The sequence below is a fragment of the Microcaecilia unicolor genome, chromosome 9 (genome assembly GCF_901765095.1).
Source record: "Microcaecilia unicolor chromosome 9, aMicUni1.1, whole genome shotgun sequence".
NCBI lineage: Eukaryota > Metazoa > Chordata > Amphibia > Gymnophiona > Siphonopidae > Microcaecilia > Microcaecilia unicolor.
This window is the reverse complement of record NC_044039.1, coordinates 208546840-208570409: the sequence shown is the minus strand read 5'-3', so window position 1 is coordinate 208570409 and position 23570 is coordinate 208546840. Positions and strand designations below refer to the sequence as shown.

Here is a 23570-nt window from a genome sequence, read left to right as displayed (position 1 = left end):
TATGTATTGTTAAATAATTTCTGGGTTTTAAAAGAGGAAGAATGTAATTAGATGTATTATTTCTAACTAATATTGGATAATAAGTATGTTTTCAATGAAATGATTTGACTATACACCCAGGGCCGTGCCAACACAGTAAGCGGGGTAAGCACCGCAGGGGGGCGCCGACCTCTGGGAGGCGCTGCCGCGGTGCTTACTCTCGCCATTATCTCAGTTCCACGCCGCCCAGGGGGCTTTAAATCTTTTACCTCCGACGGTCGCAGCAGCTGAGCAGCGTCAGTGAAAGCGCTGCCGACGTCTCCAGCCTTCCCTTCGCGCTCGTTGGTTCCCTCAGTGTCCCGCCCTCACAAGGAAATGACATCAGAAGAAGGCGGGGCACTGAGGGAACGAACGAGCAAGCGTGAAGGGAAGGCTGGAAACGTCAGCAGCACTTTCACTGACGCTGCTCAGCTGCTGCGACCGTCGGAGGTAAAAGATTTAAAGCCCCCAGGGCGGCACGGAGCTGAGGTAAGGGAAGGGCAGAGAGGGACATGGATGGGAGGGCAGGGCCCAGGGAGAGGAGAAATTGCTGGAAATGGAGGGGAGGGGAGGGAGGAGAATTGCTGGATATGGATGGAGGAGGGTAGGGCAGAGAGGGACAAGGATGGACATGGATGGGAGGGCAGGGCCCAGGGAGAGAGGAGAAATTGCTGGACATGGAGGGGAGAGAGGAGAATTGTTGGACATGGATGGAGGGGAGGGAAGGGAAGACAGAGGAAGGAGATGCACATGGATGGAGGGGAAGGGAGAGAGAAGAAATGCTGGGCATGGATGGAGCAATCTCACAAAGATGCACTCCATCTTTCAGCTCCTATTTCCTTTGCATCTTGTGCCACATGGGGGGGGGGGGGGGGGGGGCGCCAACTGATAGTCTGCAGGGGGGCACCAGAGACCCTAGGCACGGCCCTGTATACACCGTATTGGCCTTGAAGAAGCCAACCAGATGATCAATGTGGAATAATGAATTAGACGAGTAATATCTGGGGATAATCAGGTTAATACCACGGGTTTTTTTTCTGTTTACTGTTTAATTGATCTCCTTATCTTGTTTCACTCTCCCTATTTAGTGGTCTAAGGAAGAGAATATAAACATAGTAAACTTAGTAGATGACGGCAGAAAAAGACCTGCACGGTCCATCCAGTCTACCCAAGAAGATAAATTCATATGTGCTACTTTTTTATTTGTACTGTCCTCTTCAGTGCACAGACTGGCCAGCCCTATCCCCGCCTCCCAACCACCAGCTCTGGCACAGACCGTATAAGTCTGCCCAGCACTATCCCCGCCACCCAACCACCAGCCCCGGCACAGACCGTATAAGTCTACCCAGCACTAGTCCCACCTCCCAACCACCAGCCCTAGCACAAACCGTATAAGTCTGGCCAGCCCTATCCCCGCCTCCCAACCACCAGCTCTGGCACAGACCGTATAAGTCTGCCCAGCACTATCCCCGCCACCCAACCACCAGCCCCGGCACAGACCGTATAAGTCTACCCAGCACTAGTCCCACCTCCCAACCACCAGCCCTAGCACAAACCGTATCTGCCCAGCACTAGCCCTGCCTCCCAACCACCAGCTCTGCCACCCATTCTAGGCTACGCTCCTGAGGATCCCTTCCTTCTGCACAGGATTCCTTTATGTTTATCCCACGCATGTTTGAATTCCGTTACCGTTTTCATCCCCACCACCTCCCGCGGGAGGGCATTCCAAGCATCCACCACCCTCTCCGTGAAAAAATACTTCCTGGCATTCTTCTTGAGTCTGCCCCCCTTCAATCTCATTTCATGCCCTCTTGTTCTACCGCCTTCCCATCTCCAGAAAAGGTTTGTTTGCGGATTAATACCTTTCAAATATTTGAACGTCTGTATCATATCACCCCTGTTTCTTCTTTCCTCCAGGGTATACATGTTCAGGTCTGCAAGTCTCTCCTCATACGTCTTGTAGAATTACCTGACTGAAATAATTCCTACATATTACTTTCTCTGTATTTCCAGCAAGTTGTTTTATCGCTTGTAAAAATTTAAATGGTTATAAAAAAAAAAAAAAAACCAGATCTGCACTGAAGAAAGAAGCAGCTGGACCACCAAGCAGGCTACTTGGGTGGACTCAGACTTCTGATTGGGGCAGTGAATACCCACAGTCAAAGCTAATCAGATACACTGTTCCTGTCCTGTTTGTTATCAGACAGGTAACTCTGAGGAGTGCCTCCCAGGTTGTTCAAGCTAGCCACGGCTTGGAACCTCACTCGTCCCAGGTCCACACAGTGAACAATAGACAAAGATGATGGTACAGCACATAATCCACAAAACTGCAAGGCAAGGAATTTTGCAGAAGGCAAAAGCCATGACAGTATGGCTGGCTCAGAACATAAGGTAGGCCTCAGGCTCACAAAGATAAGCCAGGAAACACTCCTACAAACCTTTGTCAAGTAAAATCTATCTGGATATATTGTATATCTGCACTATAGATCTTGGCTTCTTTTTTTTTTTTTTTCTTAATCCAAGCAACAATTTTAAAAGTTTTAACAGTTTTTCCCATTTTATGAACTACAGAAGATAACTTTTAATTACTTACTTCATCAGTAAGAAATTCCTTACTGAGGCCAAAGTCTGTCAGCACCACATGACCAGAAGAATCTAGTAGAATGTTTTCAAGTTTTGTATCTCGATATATAATCCCCAGCTGCAGAAAATACATATGTATACACTTACTGCTTTATATATAACAAAAATAAACTTACTTTGCTAAGGGAAAAAAATCTGGTTAAGGTAAACTAAAGTAAAATATATTTTAAGATATGGAACCTTATATAAAACAGTACATTTTCTTATATGCTCTGTTATATTGATGCTGACCCTTTAAAAAGGATAACAATCAGAGGGATAACCCAGTTTTTCACAATCATGTCCTGGAGACACACCTAGCCAGTTAGGTTTTTAGGATTGCCATGATGAATATGCATAAAATTGGGTCTCCAATTTATGCAATCCTATCTCATGCATTCATGATGGTAGTCCTGAAAACCTGATTGGCTAGGTGAACCTTCGGGACAAGATTGTGAAATTCTGAGAGAGCCCAGCAAAAGAATATCACTACAGATGGTCTGGGGTGAATTCCTGATTTGGATTCAGATTCTTCAAATCCCTGGGAAAAAATTGGGATAGAAGTTTTGAGCTTATGTCAAATGTGATAGTTGATGCAGCATTCACAGCCCTTGGGACAGTGGCGTAGCCAAAGGTGGGCCTGGGTGGGCCGGGGCCCACCCATTTAGGACTCAAGCCGGGGCCCACCCATTTAGGACTCAGGCCTACCCAACAGTAGCCCACGTTTAGTGGTAGCTGGTGGGATCCCAAGCTCGGCCAGCTGAAGACTTCCTCCTGATGGTAACGAAAATGCTAATCTCCATTATACCAACACCTGCATATGTTCAGTTTTCAGCACATGCCTGCTGCAGACTGCCAAGGTGGAAAGAAGCGTTTTCCCACCAGCTGAGATATTTTTTGGGTGGTGGTTGGGGGAGGGGGATAACAATTGGTGCCTACCCAGTTCTTCCATAGGCCCACCCAAAATCTGTTGTCTGGCTACACCCCTGCCTTGGGAAAGAGGCAGTTAGCCACTGCACATCAGTGATACATGCCAGCTAACTTGCAGGCATTGCTGTACTGCATTTTTGATGGAAGCCATAGGTCATGCTTCTCTGCTGAAGACTGTTATTGCAATGGGTAGCATTAGCTTTAACTTCAGATGTTGCTGAAATTTGATTATATATAGTTTACAGGAACACTGCTTCTATCCCTCCATAAGAACATAAGAATACTCATACTGGGTCAGATCAATGGTCCATCCAGTCCAGTACCCTGCTTCCAACAGTGGACAATCCAGGTCACAAGTACCTGGCAGAAATCCAATTAGTAGCAACATTCCATGCTACCAATCCCAGGGCAAGCAGTGGCATCCCCCAAGTCCATCTCAATAATAGACTATGGACTTGATCTCCAGGAGCTTGTTCAAACCTTTTTTAAACCCGAAACAGGGTTTTATGTTTATTAGATCATCCTTGATATACCTACCACTTCTGTGAGGTACTTTCTCATAATCTAAGTTTTGTACCTGGGGCAATGGAGAGTTAAGTGATTTGCCCAGGGTGACAAGGAGCCACAGTGGGAACTGAACCCAGTTCCCCTCGGTTCTCAGATCAATACACAACTATTAGTCTACTCCCCCCAAAAATAAAACATCAACTGATATGGATTGGTGCAGATGCTGCAGCGATCCTTGAACCCATTGGAGACGACTCTGTGGGTGCTTGAGCACCCCCACTATTGGAAAAATTCCTTGTATGTGTCCAGGAAGGGATTATTTCCATTGGGCTTAGCACCCCCAATAATTTTGAAAAGTTGGCTCCTATGCCCACAACTATGGTTTCTGAGGCTGTTGTGCTAACCAGTACGCTACAGCATTTTTATACAAAAAAAGTTTTAAGGACAAAGTTTGACTAAATTATGTTAAAGTAAAAGGTATCCTTTTATAGAGTAGTTCAGTTATTTATTGATCTGCTACATTCATCTTTTATTTCAGTTCACACCAGGTAGTGCTGCGAATTTGAACTACATGGAGGAAGTGACATCACACAAAATGATGGCAGCCTAGGAGTGGAGCTCTGAAGACTGCTGGCACATTTTCATTGATACTCTCTTCCCAGCGTTGCAGAGTTGCCGGCTGTAACTTTAATTGTGCATGCATAGCACTCCGGTAACGGCAGATGGCATCCAAAATGCGGCAGCCTAACATCAAGGTGTTCTCTCAAACCACGACCCCACAGTCCACAAGGCACGCGACTAAGATGGAGGCGGAGAATGCAGAAGCCACAGGGTGTTCGGTGGAGCAGAGTGCTGACAGTGTTCCGATTTGGGAGGATATTTGGCAGGGCTTTCATGACCTCAAGGGTGAGCTTGTGACATTTAAGGTTGAGAACAAACAATCCTTTGTTGACATTAAAAAGGAGCTAGCGTGGAGTCACGTGATGCAGTGAGAGAGGAAGACGTGCGTCTTTGCTCTCCGAGGCCCCGCTGCCCGATCACACCTTTAAAATAGCAAAACCCACGCTAATTACCACAGCAACAGAGGAGAAAGAACAAGCAGCTGATGGATAAGTTTGTGGAGACAGCAACTAAATCGATGCCGGCACGCAGCGCGAAAACGGCGAAGGACAAGGCAAAGGCGGCGGACCACGCTGAAGAGAAGGCCCCGCCACAAAGCGAACAGAACTTACTCCATCGCAGCTGGCACAATTGACCGCCGCGGTGACACAAGCGCTGGAACCGCGCCTAGCAAAAATCTCGGCGCAGTTGGAACAGTACGATTCCCGCTTGGCGGACGCGACGAAACGCATCGGAGAGCTCGAGCGGCGAGTATCAGATATCGAAGATTCGCAGGCCCCCTTGCACAGCCAACAGCAAACCACGAAAGCAACAGTGGAAGCGCTACAGCAGAAAGTAGACGATCTAGAAAACAGGGGCAGGCGGAGCAACTTACGTCTGATCGGCATACCAGAATCGGTGAACGACTCAGTGCTGGCCACAGTGATTGAAAAATGGCTGACAGACGAATTCGCGTTGTCCGACCACGCTGGAGCCTTGTGCTTAGAGAGAGTGCACCGAGTGGGCCGGCTCCAAGATGGCCGCCAGGCCCCACGTGCAGTCATCCTAAAAGTGCATAACTACCTGCACAAGCTGGAAATTTTGAGAGGCTACCGTTTAAAGCGAGATGACACTAAATTTGAGGGGAAAATTGTAAGAATCTTCCAAGACTTTTCGGTGTCCCTACAAGATCGCAGAAAGAAATTCACACCACTATGCCGACGACTGCATGAGCTACAGATCCAGTTCATGCTGATATACCCAGCGGTGTTAAAGATTCGGCAAGGTGGCAAATGGAAATCATTTGACTCGGAGGCTGCTGCTAAAGAACACATAACCAAGCTGGAACAGAACAGACCGCAGCCGATGGAAGGACAATCAGGAGAGTGACTTGGGATTTCAGCTGGTGAGATATGATGAGAAGGTTGCTGCTGGACACATTTCACATAAAGCAGACTTGGGTGTAACTTAATGGGTCGGGTGGTGGGGCCTCGGGCATGGCAGGGGCTCCCATAGATTTGTTGTCAAGGGAATGTTGGGGAGAGCGGATAATGGGAGGGGGGAGAGCGGGAAGGGTAGGGCGGGTAGGAAAGGATTAACAACAGGTAAAGTTATCACCATGAGGAATTCTCAGGGGGAGAAGGAACCCACACAACATAGTCACAGCAGGCAGCAGGGGAGCTTAAAAGGTTGGGTGGAAACACACACGGAGAAGTACAATGGAAGAGAGGGGTCTCCGGGGCCAGGCTGGGAGCCCGGGAGCCACAGGTCAAATATGTTTACCTTTGCAGTAACAGAAAATCAAAGGTGGGGTGGATAAGACAAGACTAGTTTCCTGGAATGTGTGCGGTATCACATCTCCCATCAAGAGAACTAAAATATTATCAGCCCTTAAATGGCACGGGGTGGGCATAGCCTGCTTACAGGAGACTAGACTCTCCAAGGAAGAGAGCGAAAAATTGAAAAGAGGATGGGTGGGAGAGGTGTTCTATTCCCCAGCAACAGGTAGAAGAGGTGGGACGGCTATCCTAATACATAAAGCCCTGAAAGGAACCGCGAAAATGCTATTTAAAGATGGGGAGGGAAGATTTGTGGGCATAGAGCTTAACCTTCAAGGAAAAGAGATGCTTCTGATCTCAGCATATGGCCCCAACACATCGGCTAAACACTTCTATGCTCAATTACTAGCACAGTGCCTTACGCATGCGGCCCTTCCCACGGTGATTGCAGGGGATATGAATCAAGTGCTAGACCCCCTTCTAGACAGGACGCGACAACCGGGCCCTGGAGCCTCACCAGACACATCACTTTTAGATTCGTTCTGTCAGAGGGTGGGACTGCTAGATCCATGGAGGATATTACATGGCGAGGAGAAAGACTACACTCACACCTCTCGTGCACATCGAACCCAGTCCCGCTTGGACTACATACTAACCTCCCCCGACATATTTCAGAAAGTAACGGAGGCGGTCATAGGCCCCGAAGAAATTTCTGATCACGCCATGATATGGGTTGATCTGGAAGGAGAGGCATACTTTAGGCAGTCCCCGGGGTGGAGGTTTCCGGCATACCTGTACTCCTCAAAAGAATTTGCAGAATATTTACATCAGAACTGGGAAGAATTTCATACACATAACCAGGCACACGTAGAAGACCCCATTCTGTACTGGTCTACAGCCAAGGCAGTCCTGCGGGGACAGGTTATAGCGTATGTGAGCAAACGAAATAAGCGCATGGCCAAACGTATAGTGGCGCTGGAGAGGCAGCTCAGAGAAATAAGAAAGCAGTACACCAGACACCCTACGCAACACACCTATGAGCTCCTCACATCCACAAGGGTGGCATTAAATAGCTTACTCCAGGAACGAACAGCGCGCTCTATGTTGTTTAGGAAATACAGACTGTTCAAATATGGAGATAAGGCAGGGGGGATGCTTGCGAGGTTAGTCAAAGGTGCGCGAAAGCCCCACTACATCGCAGCAGTGCGCGGACAAATGGGAGAGATCACCACCAAACCAGATGAGATAGCGCACATCTTTCAGCAACATTTTGCCACACTATATAAGGGGGAGAAAGAGACGGGAGACATTCAGGAGGCCATCCGAACATACCTAGGCAAAGCTAACATGGGGAAAATATCGCCAGAACACCTAGACCACCTTAATAAACCAATTGGGGCAAAGGAGCTCCAGAAGGCTATAGGTGCACTGAAAACGCACTCCGCGCCAGGGCCCGATGGGCTATCTAGTGAATTCTATAAGATGCTGAAACAGAAAATTTTGGGACCCCTAACAGAATATCTTAATGAAGTGGTAGACAATGGTCGATTCCCCTTGCATGCTAACACGGCCCTCATAAGCTTAATTCCAAAAAAAGGGAGAGATTCACTACAACCCAGCTCCTACAGACCAATCTCCTTGATCAATGTGGAAGCCAAGCTATTGTCTAGGATATTAGCAGACAGACTGGCACCACTTCTGCCACAGCTGGTGAAGGAGGATCAGGCTGGATTCGTCAGGGGACGTCAATCAGTCCTTAATGTGCGTAAATTCATACTAGCCACATTAGTAGCTCCTAACACAAAATCTCAAAAATTGGCGGTGAGCCTTGACGCAGAACGGGCATTCGACCGGGTTCTATGGCCCTTTCTGTTCGAAACATTACGATGGGTGGGCATTACGGGATGGCTACTGCAGGCTGTCATCACATTATATACCGACCCCCGGGCTATGATATTAGTTAATGGGATACGAACAGAGGGATTTGACATTGGGAAAGGAACACGTCAGGGTTGCCCACTGTCCCCGCTGCTCTTCCTGCTGTCCCTGGAACCTTTGTTGAATAAGATCCGATTGCATGAGGGCATACAGGGGGTCAGAGTTGAACAGCACGAGATTAAGGTACTAGCATACGCTGATGACCTGCTGTTGTTGCTGAGTGCTCCCCAAACATCGTTAGAATACCTCCTAGACACTGTGCACAGTTATGGTAGGCTCTCGGGCTTTCAGCTGAACCTGACGAAATCATTGGCACTGCCCCTGGATCAGGGGTTGCGACACGAATGGGGCGATTTATTCCCTCTGCAATGGGCTGAAGATCAGATTAAGTATCTGGGGGTAGTGGTTCCTTCTGACCTGGGGCTCCTATATGATAAGAACGTACTCCCAGTTTTACAAGAGACCAGACGCCTGTTACATTTATGGAATACATGCCCACTTTCCCTATCAGGACGCATAGGATTAGTCAACATGATGATAGCCCCTAAATGGCTATACCTTTTTCAGATGCTACCACTATATTTAAGACAAAGAGAGGAAAAGGCCCTTAATAAATTGATTCAGGTGTTTTTGTGGAGAGGGAGGATGCCTCGGCTCCCCTTGAGTGTCATTCAGAAGCCGAGACAGCACGGGGGGATGGGCCTACTCAACATAAGATACCTAACCATAGCATGCTCGATGAGACACATTAGGGACTGGCTGACAGGACATGGGGAGTTTTCAAACACACAACTAGAACAGGCCCTTTCACCTACAGTACATTTGGGATGGTGGCTGCACGCGTCAGGCAGAGGAGTTAAACTCAACTTAGGACATAATCCATTTGTTCTGTCAGCAAGGGCAACGTGGAAGTGGCTGTGCAAAAGACATTGGTTTAGATGGACCGCAACGCCCTTCTTGCCACTGTTTAATAACCCAGATTTTCCAGAAGGCACAACATCAGTAATGTTTGCTAGATGGCGGAAGAAAGGAATTCAGTATTTGTACCAACTGTTGACAGATGAAGGTAAAGTGCGGCCATTCCGGGAATTACAAACAGAATTTAACTTGCCAGGGACAGATCAGTTTGCGCATCTGCAGATACAACATTACCTAACCGAGCTGGGCTGGACCAACTTGAGCGAGGATGTGCAGGACATTTTAAACACAGCACTGACATTGGGGGCTCAAAACAAAGTGCCCCTGCGATTTCATCACAGGTATCTCCAGGACTCCACGGAGGACATTGATTACAGAGGCAGAGCACAAAAATGGGCGATTGACCTGAAGGCGGAAGTCTCGGAGGAGGTGTTGCAGAACTTTTTTAATTTGGCATCGCGCACCTCTGTATATGCTAGACACTGGGAGATACAATACAAATTTGCATTACGACTTTACATCCCACCAGCTAGGGCGTTCAAGGCAGGATATGGTGGCACAGGCACATGCCCTCATTGTGCCCAGGCGCTAGCAGGACTGGGGCATATGTTCTGGTCTTGCCCTCATGTAGAGCGCTTTTGGTCCCAGATCCTAACGGCCATCAAACAATACTGGAGATGCAATATAATACAGAGGCAGCCATTGCTGCTTTTTGGAAAACACTGCTACACGGGGCTTGTCCCTCCAGGACTCAACTCCTTCCTGCACAGGGCGGTGCTGATCGGCAAGAAGATAATTCTGCTAAACTGGAGAGAGAACGAGGGCCCTACATTTGGGGCTTGGAGGGCGAATATGATTGAACTGTTAAAACTAGAACGTTGTGGAATTACAGATATCTCCTCTGTGGAGGGTAAAAAGCTGGAAACCACCTGGGCAAAATTTTGGGATACCTTACAACCAGCTGCAAAAAGTAAAATTTTAAATTGAGAGACTGTGTGGGTAGATGAGAGACCTTGAATACCTGTAGTCTGATAGTAGCCTTTTGGAGAAAAAGGGGGGGGGGGAGGGAGGGGGAGTTGGGGGGAGTTAAAAGGGGGGGGGGGGGGTGGGAAGGGATAGAGGAGACCGATAGACAGACATGTTGTAGTGCATTGTTGTAATAGTGTTGATTTAGGTGTTAATCATTCAAAGATCATTGCATACCTGTACACTGTTTATTGAAATACCTCCAATAAAAATGATTGAAACATAAAAAGGAGCTAGCTGAATTAGGTTCCTGGCTGGGAGAGGTGGAGACCCTTTAGACTCCTAAGGAGAGGAAGTTATACAGATGTAGGAACAGGTGTCCCGCCTTGAACAGCATAAAGAGAATATTTTACTGAAGTTGGAAGATCCGGCAACAGATCCAGGAGACAGAACCTTCGGTTCTATGGAGTTTATCGTTTATTTATTTTCTATACCGTTTCTTATTGCATACACAAACCAGAATGGTTTACATCTTAAACAATAAAATATCAAAATTTAAAATAACATATAAGAACTCCATTAATTAGACAGGAAAGCACAGCAAGCTAAAAACATCCATTCTAAAGAGTAAAAAACATCAGTGGACAATCCATTCATAACAAGTTTATACAAGCAGACATATGATTTGTTACTGCATATTTATTCTGCCCATGTTCCCCTTTTTCATCCCAGATTACTTTCAAATGTATTCTGAAATAGATGTGTTTTTAGAAGTTTGTGAAATTTAACATACGATTCTTCCAATCTAATAGTTTTAGGACGACAATTCCAGAGAGAGGGAGCTAGAAAGAAAAAAGCTGAATTTCTAGTAGATTCCCATCTAGCCTTTTGTAGTGATGGAATTATCAATCTGTTATCAGTAAGTGATCGGAGTGTTCGTGTAGGTGAATATGGTAAAATAACGTTGGCTAAGTATTGAGGAGTCAGTAAATGTAGGGCTTTAAAAGCCAGAGTAAGAATCTTAAATTTTATTCTGGCTTCAACTGGGAGCCAATGAAGATAGTATAAAAGAGGTGTAATCCTATATAATAATTCTCACCTCCAACGTTCTATGCTTGGGACCGTGGCTCCCTGGCTGCAAGTGGTCTGCGAAGCAGACACGCACGGACGTCAGTGACGTCAACACAGCTGATTCCAAGGCAAGGGGAGGAGTAGGGAAACTCGCGCAGCGTGTTTCCCTATTCCTCCTACTGCCTCGGAATCAGCTGTCACCCCCCCCTGCGCTATGGCCCCCTCGAAAACCCACCCCTCCCGCGAACTTGTCGATCCCCCCTCCCCCGGAACGCCGAAAACTGCCGCCAACATCGTTGTTGTGCTACCTTCCCTTCCCGTAGGTTGTTCAATCATCTTCTTAGAAAGTTTAACTCCATGCGTCTGACGTCAGACGCACGGAGTTAAACTTTCTAAGAAGATGATTGAAGAACCTACGGGAAGGGAAGGTAGCACAACAACGGCGGCGGCAGTTTTCGCTGGCACGGGGGGGGGGAACGACAGGTTCGCGGAAGGGGGGGTTCGAATGGGCCGTAGCACGGGGGGGGGGGGGGGAATTGCCTGCCTAAGGCCCGTTTCCTTGCCTACAGAAACAGGCCTTTTTTACTAGTCTTATCATATTTTGACGCTCTACAAATAATACGAGCTGCAGTATTCTGTATCGTCTGTGGACTCTCACTGCTGTAAGGTCATTCAGACTGTCAGGAGTTACTGCAGGGCTCCTCTCCTCCGCACTCAGTACAGAGATCATCACTGAGAGTGCGCACCGAGTGGCAAGGACTTGAGAACGAAATGTGCCCCGGGATATTATCATGTGTTTCCATTTATTCAGTGATAAAGAGCAGGTGTTGTGGCCTTCAGGAGATGGAAGAGCCAACTTGTTTGGCAATCAGTGAAAACTGAGGTCTACTCAGACATGACTCCGACTACCCTCAAGCGTTGCAGGGACTACCGGAGTTGGACGAAGGTGTTGCAACAGAAGCGGGTGCAATATCGCTGGCTGAACCCCATTGGCTTGGATTTCAAGGTAACTGGAAAGCACTTCCAGTTCCGATCACTGGAGGAACTGTCTGTCCGCTTCACAGAGGCTGGCTTACCATCTATCTCCTCCTCTGCTGATTCAGTGGATGCACCCTCTGGAGGTTTGGTGACAGAGGGCCATCAAAGATGGCAGCAGGTATCTCAGGGATCAAGATGCCCTACTCCCAGGGCAAACCCATGAGCCTTGGTGACTCATGAATGCTTAGCTGGTTGCAGACTGTTTTATGTTTCTTGCTGGGAAGAGAAGTAGTGATCCTCCTCTAATGGGAGGGGGGGGGGGGGGTCTGAGCGATTTTAGGAAGCATCGACTGCTTCCTCCTTGGTCCTTGCTAGATTCTGGCAGGAGATATAGTACTGGGGGCAGGGGAGGGGGAGCTATTGTGGATTTGGTTGGGATGGGTGGGGGAGGGAGGCCTGGATTGGTGGATTTGGGTGGGAGAGGTATAGGGTGGGGGGGGCGGGTTGGGAGTTGGGGGGGGAGTTGAGGATTGTGTGGAGGATGTTAATGGTTGTTTAGGCTTGTGTTTTTTTATTTGCTGAATAATGACTCATCTCACTTTTCTCTCTTATAATGTGAAAGGTCTAAACTCTCCGCAGAAGCGTCAGCTGTATTTTAAGGAGGCAGTGCGGACACACATGGAGATTGGCTTTCTACAGGAAATGTATCTGTTAGTGCGTCATGAATATTTATTGTCTCATCGCTCCTACCCCCATGTGTTTCTAGCATCTAACAAATTACATAGGAAGACCTGTGGGCATTGTGATCCATAGCACGGTCTGTTGCACACCTTGGGAGGTGAAGGAGGATCTGGGAAGCAGATTTATATTTTTAAAGGTGGAGCTAGTGTGCCAACTCTATACATTGTTGAACTTATACACCCCTAATAAGGATCAGGGCCCTTTTAATGAGGACTTGGGCAAAGGATTGCTTGCTTTTGCAGAGGGAATCCTTATTGTGGGGTGGGGGGTGACTTTAATCTCACATGTGACCCACGCCTTGATAATTTTAATTCTGCCATACAGTATGCAAGGAAAAATAGGGCCCAGCTGCATACCTTTATGGCTCGCTTTAGTTTTGAGGATGTCTGGAGACTTTTCCATCCTGGGGAGAGGGATTATACCTATTACTCTTCCCTACATCACTCCTACGCTAGAATAGATCTGTGGTTCCTAGAACGAACATCTTGCTTAGCTGTTCAGGCAGTTTCGATTGAACCACGTGTCTGGTCTGACCACACTTCATTTAAGCTGCAATTCTCAATTGCTTGCTCCCCTCGAGGGCTTCAATACTGGAAATTCAATGACCAGCAGAATATCCGAGAATATTTTGATCTTAATACAGGGGAAGTGGATGCTGTGACTGTGTGGGAGTGTTTTAAAGCCTTTATGAGGGGCCCATGTATTTCGAGAGCTTCCTATCTGTATAGGGGTCAGCAGATCCATAAACTTCAGTTGCGCGCAGACATTCTCCAGCTGGAGAAACAACATAGTCCAGTCCTGAGGCCTTTGCTCATTTGGTTTCTTTGGACACTGTCAGAAATTGCACAGTTTGGAGCTTGAAGAAGTAACCTGCAAAGAACTCGCCAAGAGTTCTTTGAGTGGGGGAATAAAGAAGAGCGTTTGTTGGCCAACAAATTACGTAAATTGCATGCTGGAAATTTAATCCTTCACACTGAGAATGAGCAAGAAGAGGTGGTTACAGAGGAGGCTGGTATTCAACATGCTTTTGTTAGTTTTTATCAGCGGCTGTATGCCCCAGAATCCCCAGCCTCACAGGAGGCTATAGAAGTGTTTTTGCAGGAGGTGACCTTCCTAATTTAGTGAGGCGGACCAGTTGTACCTCCCAATTACTGTTGAGGAAGTGTTGTGGGCTATTTGTCAACTACCTGTGCATAAAGCACCAGGGATTGATGGGTTTACTAACCGGTTTTATATGGCATTCGCAGAACATCTTGCCAAACCACTTACTAACATGTTTAATCTGCTTCTCACACCCAGGAGACCTTGCTGCTTTCTCTTAGGCAAGCTGGTATTATTTTGTTGCTGAAGCCTGGTAAGGATGCTTCTGATAGACCTATCTTTTTGTTAGGGGTCGATTATAAGATTTTGGCCAAGATTCTAGCTACCCAATTGTAGAAATACTTACCTGGCCTCATGCATGGCAATCATTTTGGCTTTATAGCCGGATGCTAGCCCCAGAATAATGTGCATAGTTTGTTAGATCTGATTTGGTGGGGGGGGGGCATCAGGGGCCTTCTCTGGCGGTTGTTTTAACCATTAATGCAGAGAAGGCCTTTGACAAGGTTTTCTGGCCGTTTACGATGGCCACTTTACAGAAGTTTGAGTTTGGGGAGAATTTTTTGAGATGGTTGTACCTCATTTATGCTGCTCCTTTGCCCTGCCTTCAAATTAACAGCAGTTACACTGAGCACTTCCCTATATAGCGGGGCAGTCCCAGGCATGCTCTCTTTCCCCCTTTATCTTCACCTTGGTTAAGGAGTCTCTGGCTCAAGGTGTCCAAGCAGATCCTGGGGTTAGAGGTTGGTAGTTAGAAGCATAAGCAGCACCTGTATGTGGATGATGTTTTGTTTGTTGTTACTGCACCAGAGACCTCTTTGCCTGCATTGTTGGCTCATCTGACCCGTTATAGTGCTGACTTTGGCTTCCGGTTGAATATTTCTAAGTCAGAACTTATGAATCTTACAGTGCCCAGGCTTGGTAGGCAGTTTCATTTTTGGCAGGTGATGCACATTAGATACTTGGGGATCAATATCCCAGTGGATCTTTCTAGTCTCTTTGACCTTAATTATCCTCCCCTGCTTTAATCTGTTCTTACTGATTTGGATAGGTAGGAAGGGTTGTGGGTTACTTTGCTGGTGATGGTTTTGCCAAAATTCTTATACCTTTTTGCAAGTTTGCACCTACCTGTACCCAAATTTTTTCTCCTTCAGTTGCAATGGTAGCTTTTTTCTTATATTTGGAAGAGAAAACCTCAGAAGTGTGGAGAGATCGCATGTACTTGGATCGAGCCCATGGAAGGATGGGAGTCCCTCATCTAATCTTGTATTATCAGGCTGCATAACTTAAATTCCTTCTTCAGTGGGTTACTTTTCCTGAGAAGAGGTAGGTGCAATTGGAGCAAGTGTTCACAGATCCACTTTCTCTTTGCACCCTTCTGTGTTTGCCGCTAGGTGACCTGAAGGCTCTGCATTTGGACTGGCCCTGCCTGCCTGCTTGATATTTGGCATACTGTTTGCTCTAAGTTTTTTCCTCACCAAAGTTATTTTTATCACACTCTCATACAGTCGGCTCCAGGGTTTATCCCAGGGGAGTTTACCTCTGTTTTCCATAGATGGGTGGGGCAGAGGTTGAGAGTTTTGTGTCAACTGGTGCTGGATCATGCTCTTATCCCCTTTAAGGCCCTTCAAGATGAATATGGGTTAGAGGCTCCTGATTATTCTTATTAGTGTCAACTTTGGGATTTCATGGGCAGGAAAGTGCTAACACTTTGGGAGTGGGAAAATTTACCCTTGCTAAAAGTTTTTCATCTGGGAGTGGGTAGTGGCCTTATATCTTTATACGGCTTTATTATTGCTGCTGAGTACACCTTCAGGGTGCCTTTATGAGGAGAAGTGGAAATCTCTCTTGGGGTATTCTTTGTCTAGTGTTTGCTTTGTTATCTCTTTCTGCTAACTTAAGAAAGCATGGTTACAAAATTCATTGCATAAACTTTCAATGGTATTACACTCCAGCCCACCTTTTTAGGCTTCTTGGGTCAGGCATAGGTGCATGTAGGAGACAGTGTGATCAGCTTGGTATATTTGCTGATGTTTGGTAGGATTGTGGAGGAGTGGCCTAGTGGTTAGGGTGGTGGACTTTGGTCCTGGGGAACTGAGGAACTGAGTTCCATTCCTGGCACAGGCAGCTCCTTGTGACTCTGGGCAACTCACTTAACCCTCCATTGCCCGCCGCATTGAGCCTGCCATGAGTGGGAAAGCGCGGGGTACAAATGTAACAAAAAAAAAATTGTCCTAAAGCCCAGAAATACTGGCAAATGGTGACAGAACTTATTAAGGATGTTTTACAGGTTGAGATACCTCTGGATATGTGTATCCTGCTGTTGAATGGGGGCTCTCCTGGACTAGAGGAGGATTGCTCAGAAATTTGTGGCTTTGGTTGCTACAGCCACCAGACTTTTTTTGCCCTTCTATTGGAAACAACTTGTGCTTCCCTCCAGAGGCCTTCTTTTGAAGAAATTACATTTGTTTCACGACTAAAATTACTGTTCTGCAGACTGCTACAATGGGAGCGTTCCAGAGAGTTTGGCGATTGTAATTGGCTATGGCGAGGCCTTACGCTTTGATTGGCTGCTTCTCCTTGGTTGGTTTGTTGATATTTTATGAAGGGGGGAGTGTGGATTGTTGGGCTACTGGAATGGGGTCTTTTATGTAAGTTGGATATCTATGGAGTTTTTTTTTTATTTTGCGGCTTGTACTGCTCCACATTTTCTAAATAAATACAATTATTTTTTAAAAATGTATGTGAACTATATTTTATTTATTGCATGTGTACCCCACATTATCCCACCTTTTTGCAGGCTCAATGTGGCTTACAGGGTGTTAATATGATATAGTCATTACATAATCTTAGATATGATGCGGCACACTAACAATGCACCTAATCTTTCAGTCTTTGAATTTCTCTCTACTTTTAACAGAAGATCATCCCATGGAAAATAAATAAAAGCAAATATGTTCATGCCAAACCTAAACGAGAATACTAACAGGTGAGGAGAGTGCTAAAAATGAGAGTGGCATTTTTTTTTAAAACAAGATTTAAAAAAGAAACAAATACAATTTTTTAAATCTACACTAACTACTTCAGAAAATAGATGGCAATAGAAATTTAATAAGAGCAGTGATGGGAAAACACTTTACCTTGTGTAGATGTTCAAGTGCCAGTACAATTTCACCAATATATATCTGTACTTCATTTTCTGTAAATCGCTCTCTCTGCGACAGGTGAGTAAAAAGTTCTCCTCCATTTATATAGTCTACAAAACACAAAAATTAGTTTTTGAAGAAACCAGCATGAACAATTTTAAAAAATTCTTAACAGGATTATCCAGCATTTCATCATGGCCCCATAGTAGTGTTAAAATAATTCTAGTAGTAAACAATATTCTCCCCATTTTGATCTCAAAAATTTATCACAACACTTTTTTTTTTATTTTACATAAACACAGGAAAAAATAAAGAAAGGAAATCATGAGTATCAAGAAAACATATTAACATAGGTAGCCCATGTCAAGGGGGAGGAAAGTGCACAGCATATTATATTCTCACATGTGGGTGACATCATTCAATTAAGCCATGTGCGGGAGCAACTCTACAGCTTCAGAAAAAGTTTTAAGAGTTCTGTTACCTGCCTTTGTGGTGCAGGACCTAGCAGCCACCATTTAAAAAAAAAAAATAGAGTTTAACAGTTTCACTTCCTGGTGCTCCCTCTCAGCTTGTGTCTGGTCATCATTTTGAACCATTTTCAGTTTTTTTTCTGTCCCTGTCATTTTCCCAGTAGCCACTGTTAAGACATGTTATTATTTTACATGTTGATCCTAGATATTAGTATCCCCCCGTTTTCTATTTCTGTTGATGGCTCTCTCATTCTCCCTGTCTCCTCAGCTCGAAACCTTGGGGTCATCTTTGACTCTTCTCTCTCCTTCTCTGCTCATATCCAGTAGATTGCCAAGACCTGTCGTTTCTTTCTTTACAACATCCGTAAAATCCGCCCCTTTCTTTCCGAGCACTCTACCAAAACCCTCATCCACACCCTTGTCACCTCTCGTTTAGACTACTGCAATCTGCTTCTTGCTGGCCTCCCACTTAGTCACCTCTCCCCTCTCCAGTCGGTTCAAAACTCTGCTGCCCGTCTCATCTTCCGCCAGGGTCGCTTTACTCATACTACCCCTCTCCTCAAGACCCTTCACTGGCTCCCTATCCGTTTTCGCATCCTGTTCAAACTTCTTCTACTAACCTATAAATGTACTCACTCTGCTGCACCCCAGTATCTCTCCACACTCGTCCTTCCCTACACCCCTTCCCGTGCACTCCGCTCCATGGATAAATCCTTCTTATCTGTTCCCTTCTCCACTACTGCCAACTCCAGACTTCGCGCCTTCTGTCTCGCTGCACCCTACGCCTGGAATAAACTTCCTGAGCCCCTACGTCTTGCCCCATCCTTGGCCACCTTTAAATCTAGACTGAAAGCCCACCTCTTTAACATTGCTTTTGACTCGTAACCACTTGTAACCACTGGCCTCCACCTACCCTCCTCTCTTCCTTCCCGTTCACATTAATTGATTTGATTTGCTTACTTTATTTATTTTTTGTCTATTAGATTGTAAGCTCTTTGAGCAGGGACTGTCTTTCTTCTATGTTTGTGCAGCGCTGCGTATGCTTTGTAGCGCTATAGAAATGCTAAATAGTAGTAGTAGTAGGTCTCATTGCATAAAATGGGACCTGTTATAAAACAGTAAACGTTAGTGTAAAATAAAGCAATACTACTCATCTGTAGCAGGTGTTCTCCGAGGACAGCAGGACTAATATTCGTACATGTGGGTACATCTCCAATGGAGGCCTGGGTGCAGACAATATCCAACACTGTTTAGTCTCCCTTCCCAAAACCATGGGAAGGATAATCAGTGGAAGGCTGTACAGGCTAAACCTTCAGGGGGGTGCTTCTCCCTGGATTCATTCTTTTACACTTTAAATCTTACCTGTTCTATTATCACAGCAAGAGATATACTCTGAATCAATTTGTAAAAGAAATTTCTTTTTTTTTTAACTTTTATTTTAGACACCAATCGGACAAAGTCAATTACATTGCAATTTCATAAAACATATATTCTGTAACAAGCAATTGGGTCTCTTTCTTCCTGTGAGGAACTAAAGCAAAATCTGCATCCATCGGAGATATACCTACCTGTGAGATGAGACTCTAGCCCTGCTTGTCCTTGGAGAACACGTTAACAATAGCACGTTAGTAACTATGCCCCTTAGTTAAGTTTTTCAGTTGTTTCAAAGTTTCCATTCTTTTCTGTCAGCTCAATTTTGCCTTAATAGGCCTCAGATATTCAGTTGGGTATCGTTCATCATCAAGTCGTTTAATTTCATTGTGACTATTTTTCTGGAAATGCCTACCCCCAAAATACTTCCCAGTGGCTTTAAAAAGTGTTCCCGGTGCAGCGATACCATATCAATAACAGATACCCATTCCTAGTCCCTGCAATGCTTGGGACACAATCATGATCCTTCTCACTGTATTCTGTCTGTCATAAACAGGAATCCATGGTTGTGAGCAGCAGTGTGAATGAAATTTTGAAAGATAAATCTAGTTTATCGACACTGGCATCAGTCTTCATGACTGCTGGACCTACATCAAACACTGGGGATGCATCAACACTGAAAGTATCTCAACCACCCTTGATTTTGAGCATCAATGGACAGAGGCCATTGGGATCAGTCATCATTCAAATCTCCCCCCCCCCCCCCCCCCCCCGGACAACATCAGCTACATATGAGCATATCAGTATCCTGCTCGTCCTTAGAGAAATAGTAGAACAATTCCAAACAAGAAGAAAAAAAAAATAAGCAGCAGTTATAATTTTACAAACTCTTTATTTATCCACCTAAAGATTTTCCAGGTGTAATGGGTCAGAGAATACATATCTAGACCCTTGATATATCACCAGGCAATTGCACAGATATCTAAGGAAAAAGATATCCCAATGGCCAAAAACTGGTTCTTATGTTGAAGGAAAAGTCATCCCTGTGTGTGGCCCTACACACATCTGAAAACAAATTTATCTTTTGCCCATGAAAAGGAATATATGTTTGCTACATTTGTACCCTGCGCTTTCCCACTCATGGCAGGCTCAATGCGGCTTACATGGGAAATGGAAGGTTAAGTGACTTGCCCAGAGTCACAATTTCTTTGAGAAATAAGCTTTTAAAAATGTATCCACTTTAGCAGCAAGTGAGACCAAGAGAGGGGCTCTTGTGGGTATTATAACCACAGAAAAATTCCCCCCCCCCAAATTAATAACATCCAAACTATTATTTATTTATTTACTTACACTTATTACTCACCTCAATCAAAAGACCCAAAGCAATCCATAACATTTCAAATACGTTTAAAATTATCAGAGAAAAATAATATCATGCACTCCATCTTCCACCATAACCCAGAGCCCATATTCATGCATACCACCTTTTCCATTCTTTATAACCACTTATCTACCCCCACCAAAACTTCACTCATTATCAATTCCATCCACTCTTCCCAACTGCAAATATAACACCACACAACACCATCATACATAAAATCTCAGTCATATAAACAGCTCTAAAAGACTCCTATAAATTAAAGAAACTACAATGAGAAAGATTATAAGTTTGCCAAAGACCCATATTTTCACAACTTTCTAGAACAAGCAATACAGAATGAGTTGAGGCGAGTTTTAGGGAAATTTAAAATCCATAGACTTTTAGCTTTCATATTTTCCAAAAACTTTGAATGATGATTAAAAAAAAAAATAAAAAAATTTATATATATATATATATATATATATATATATATATATATATATAAAAGGCAACACCAACGTTCTATGAAGCCTCCAGCCGGAAGTGTGAAGGGGGCGAGATATCCGGTTTCCCTATGAGTGTCTGCCCCGCCCTCTCTGTAACACAGTCAGTGAAGGAAAACAGCAGAGCACGAAATCAAATCGCTGGCTCTGTAACAGTGAAGGACTCAGAGGGGGGAGGGGAGAGAGGCCAGGGACACACACACTCCCACATGCACACAGAAGAAAACATTGCTAGCCCCCGTTTCATTTGCATCAGAAACGGGGCTTTTTTACTAGTATATATATATCACCCAGTTGCCTATGATGCTGCAGCCTGGACTCCATTTTAGTTACTAGCCCTTCCACAAAACAATCTAGAATCATGATCTTGTAGCTTTTATGCAATCTCTTAAGATAAATTAATTGTCTGCTCAGCAAAGCTCTGTAGCAACAAATATGGTAAATAAACTTCCATATGGCCACAACTGCAGAAGATTCAGTGGATGTTTATCCTATCCCAAATCCCAACAGCAAGTTCATTGCTTTGGGAAAGGAAATATTTCAAACAGTCTGGCTCTGAGGTTAAAAGGTATAAGAAACAGCTGAGGCTGTCCTAAAACACCCCTTCGGGTTCACCAGCAATTCTTAAATCCTCTAGCTGTCTATGACTAGGAGGTGTTTTTGAAATGGGGCTTTAAAATGCCCCGGTCAACTGCATGAAGAACTTGATTTTTACTTTTCCTTTTGTCCATATTCCACAAATCACATAGACATAAAGGCAAGTCTTACAACAGTCACAGGTCTGTTATGTTCCAGAGAGACATGCCCTGAGTGCCTACTGCAGCCAACTTCCCTTTTAACAATGGAGGTTTTTTTTTTTTTTGTTACATTTGTACACCACGCTTTCCCACTCATGGCAGGCTCAATGCGGCTTACATGGAGCAATGGAGGGTTAAGTGACTTGCCCAGAGTCACAAGGAGCTGCCCCGTGCCTGAAGTGGGAATCGAACTCAGTTCCCCAGTTCCAGAGTCCACCACCCTAACCACTAGGCCACTCCTCCACTCCAGAAGATGACATCAAGATCAATTCTACTACTACTAATAGCATTTATATAGCGCTACCAGACGCACGCAGCGCTAATTCTGCATTAGTAAAAGTATAACAAAAAGGAACCGGAGAGACATTCCTTGTACCAACAGACTGCACAAAGGTCCCTTCGTTCCTGCTTCATGTTACAGCTAGCTTCCCTTTTAACAACAGAGGATGACCCCGGAAAGTGACATAATCAGGGTGAACCCTCTCTTGGCTGTGATGGTACAGCAGAAAGGAGCCAGAGAGACCTTCCCTGTGCCATTAGACTGTACAATTGTCCTTTCCTTCCCCTGTCACTTGTTTTATACTGCAATAGACTTATGAAATTTAAACAAGAACTGCATGTTATATAGCGTTGATTATCAAAACATAATGAAATGCAAAATTGAAATAACTTATTAAGCTCTATTAATCAAATGAATTCAAGGTATGCATTTTCTAATAAGAAAACCAACAACTATATTGGTTCATTATGAGTCCTGCTCACACTATTATAAAGTTTTATTTTACAAACAAAATTGTTCAACTGCTCATTTATGTCTCAGAAACCAGATTCTTAAAAAAAGCAAATTCCTGTCATCTATATATTAGTAAGCAAAATATTAGAAACCAAGGCACTTTTTACCTCAATTATAAAACCAAAACAAAATATAAAGAAATAATATTTAAATGAGTGCTCAGTTTTTTGGTGTATATACAATGACTCAAGGAATCAATCTATAAATCCACACCTCATTGACATCATTGCACGCCCTGCCTCCACCTATAATAATATTACTTCTAAAAAGTCTATCTATAGAATTTGTAAAAAATACCCGCTACTTAGCTTAAGCGGTGTGGAGAAACATTCAGCGGCTTGACGTGCTTTGACAGGTAAGGATGGTATCCTGGTCACTGCAATACTTTTTCAATGCAAAATTTGTGAATTCAAACATCAAACGAAAATCGAAGTCCAAAGTTCCCACTTCCCTACATGGGCCATGTTTTGCCGATATGACGGCGTCTTCAGGGGAACTGAAGGTTCAGCAACTCAGGGAGGAACATAATCCCTGGTTTTATAATTGAGGTAAAAAGTGCCTTGGTTTCTGATATTTTGCTTACTATCGTATAAAATAGAAATCAAACCAAATAAAACATGGAAAAGAAAATAAGATGATACCTTTTTTATTGGACATAACTTAATACATTTCTTGATTAGCTTTCGAAGGTTGCCCTTCTTCGTCAGATCGGAAATAAGAAGGGCAACCTTCGAAAGCTAATCAAGAAATGTATTAAGTTATGTCCAATAAAAAAGGTATCATCTTATTTTCTTTTCCATGTTTTATTTGTTTGATTTCTATAGATTCTACATGGAATGTTGCTATTCCACTAGCAACATTCCATGTAGAAGTCGGCCCTTGCAGATCACCAATGTGGCCGCGCAGGCTTCTGCTTCTGTGAGTCTGACGTCCTGCACGTACGTGCAGGACGTCAGACTCACAGA

The 23570-nt window shown here is 44.6% G+C and overlaps 1 protein-coding gene across 1 annotated transcript in view; it reads right to left on the bottom strand.

Moving 5' to 3' along the window:
• Nucleotides 1-23570, bottom strand: part of RPS6KA5 (ribosomal protein S6 kinase A5) — a 183826-nt gene that overhangs the window by 79986 nt on the left and 80270 nt on the right. Inside the window, exons 4-5 of the mRNA XM_030215299.1 lie at nt 17306-17421; nt 2612-2719 (exon numbers count right to left, since the gene is read on the bottom strand). Of these exons, the coding sequence (XP_030071159.1) occupies nt 2612-2719; nt 17306-17421 (224 nt within the window). The remainder of the gene's footprint in view (nt 1-2611; nt 2720-17305; nt 17422-23570) is intronic.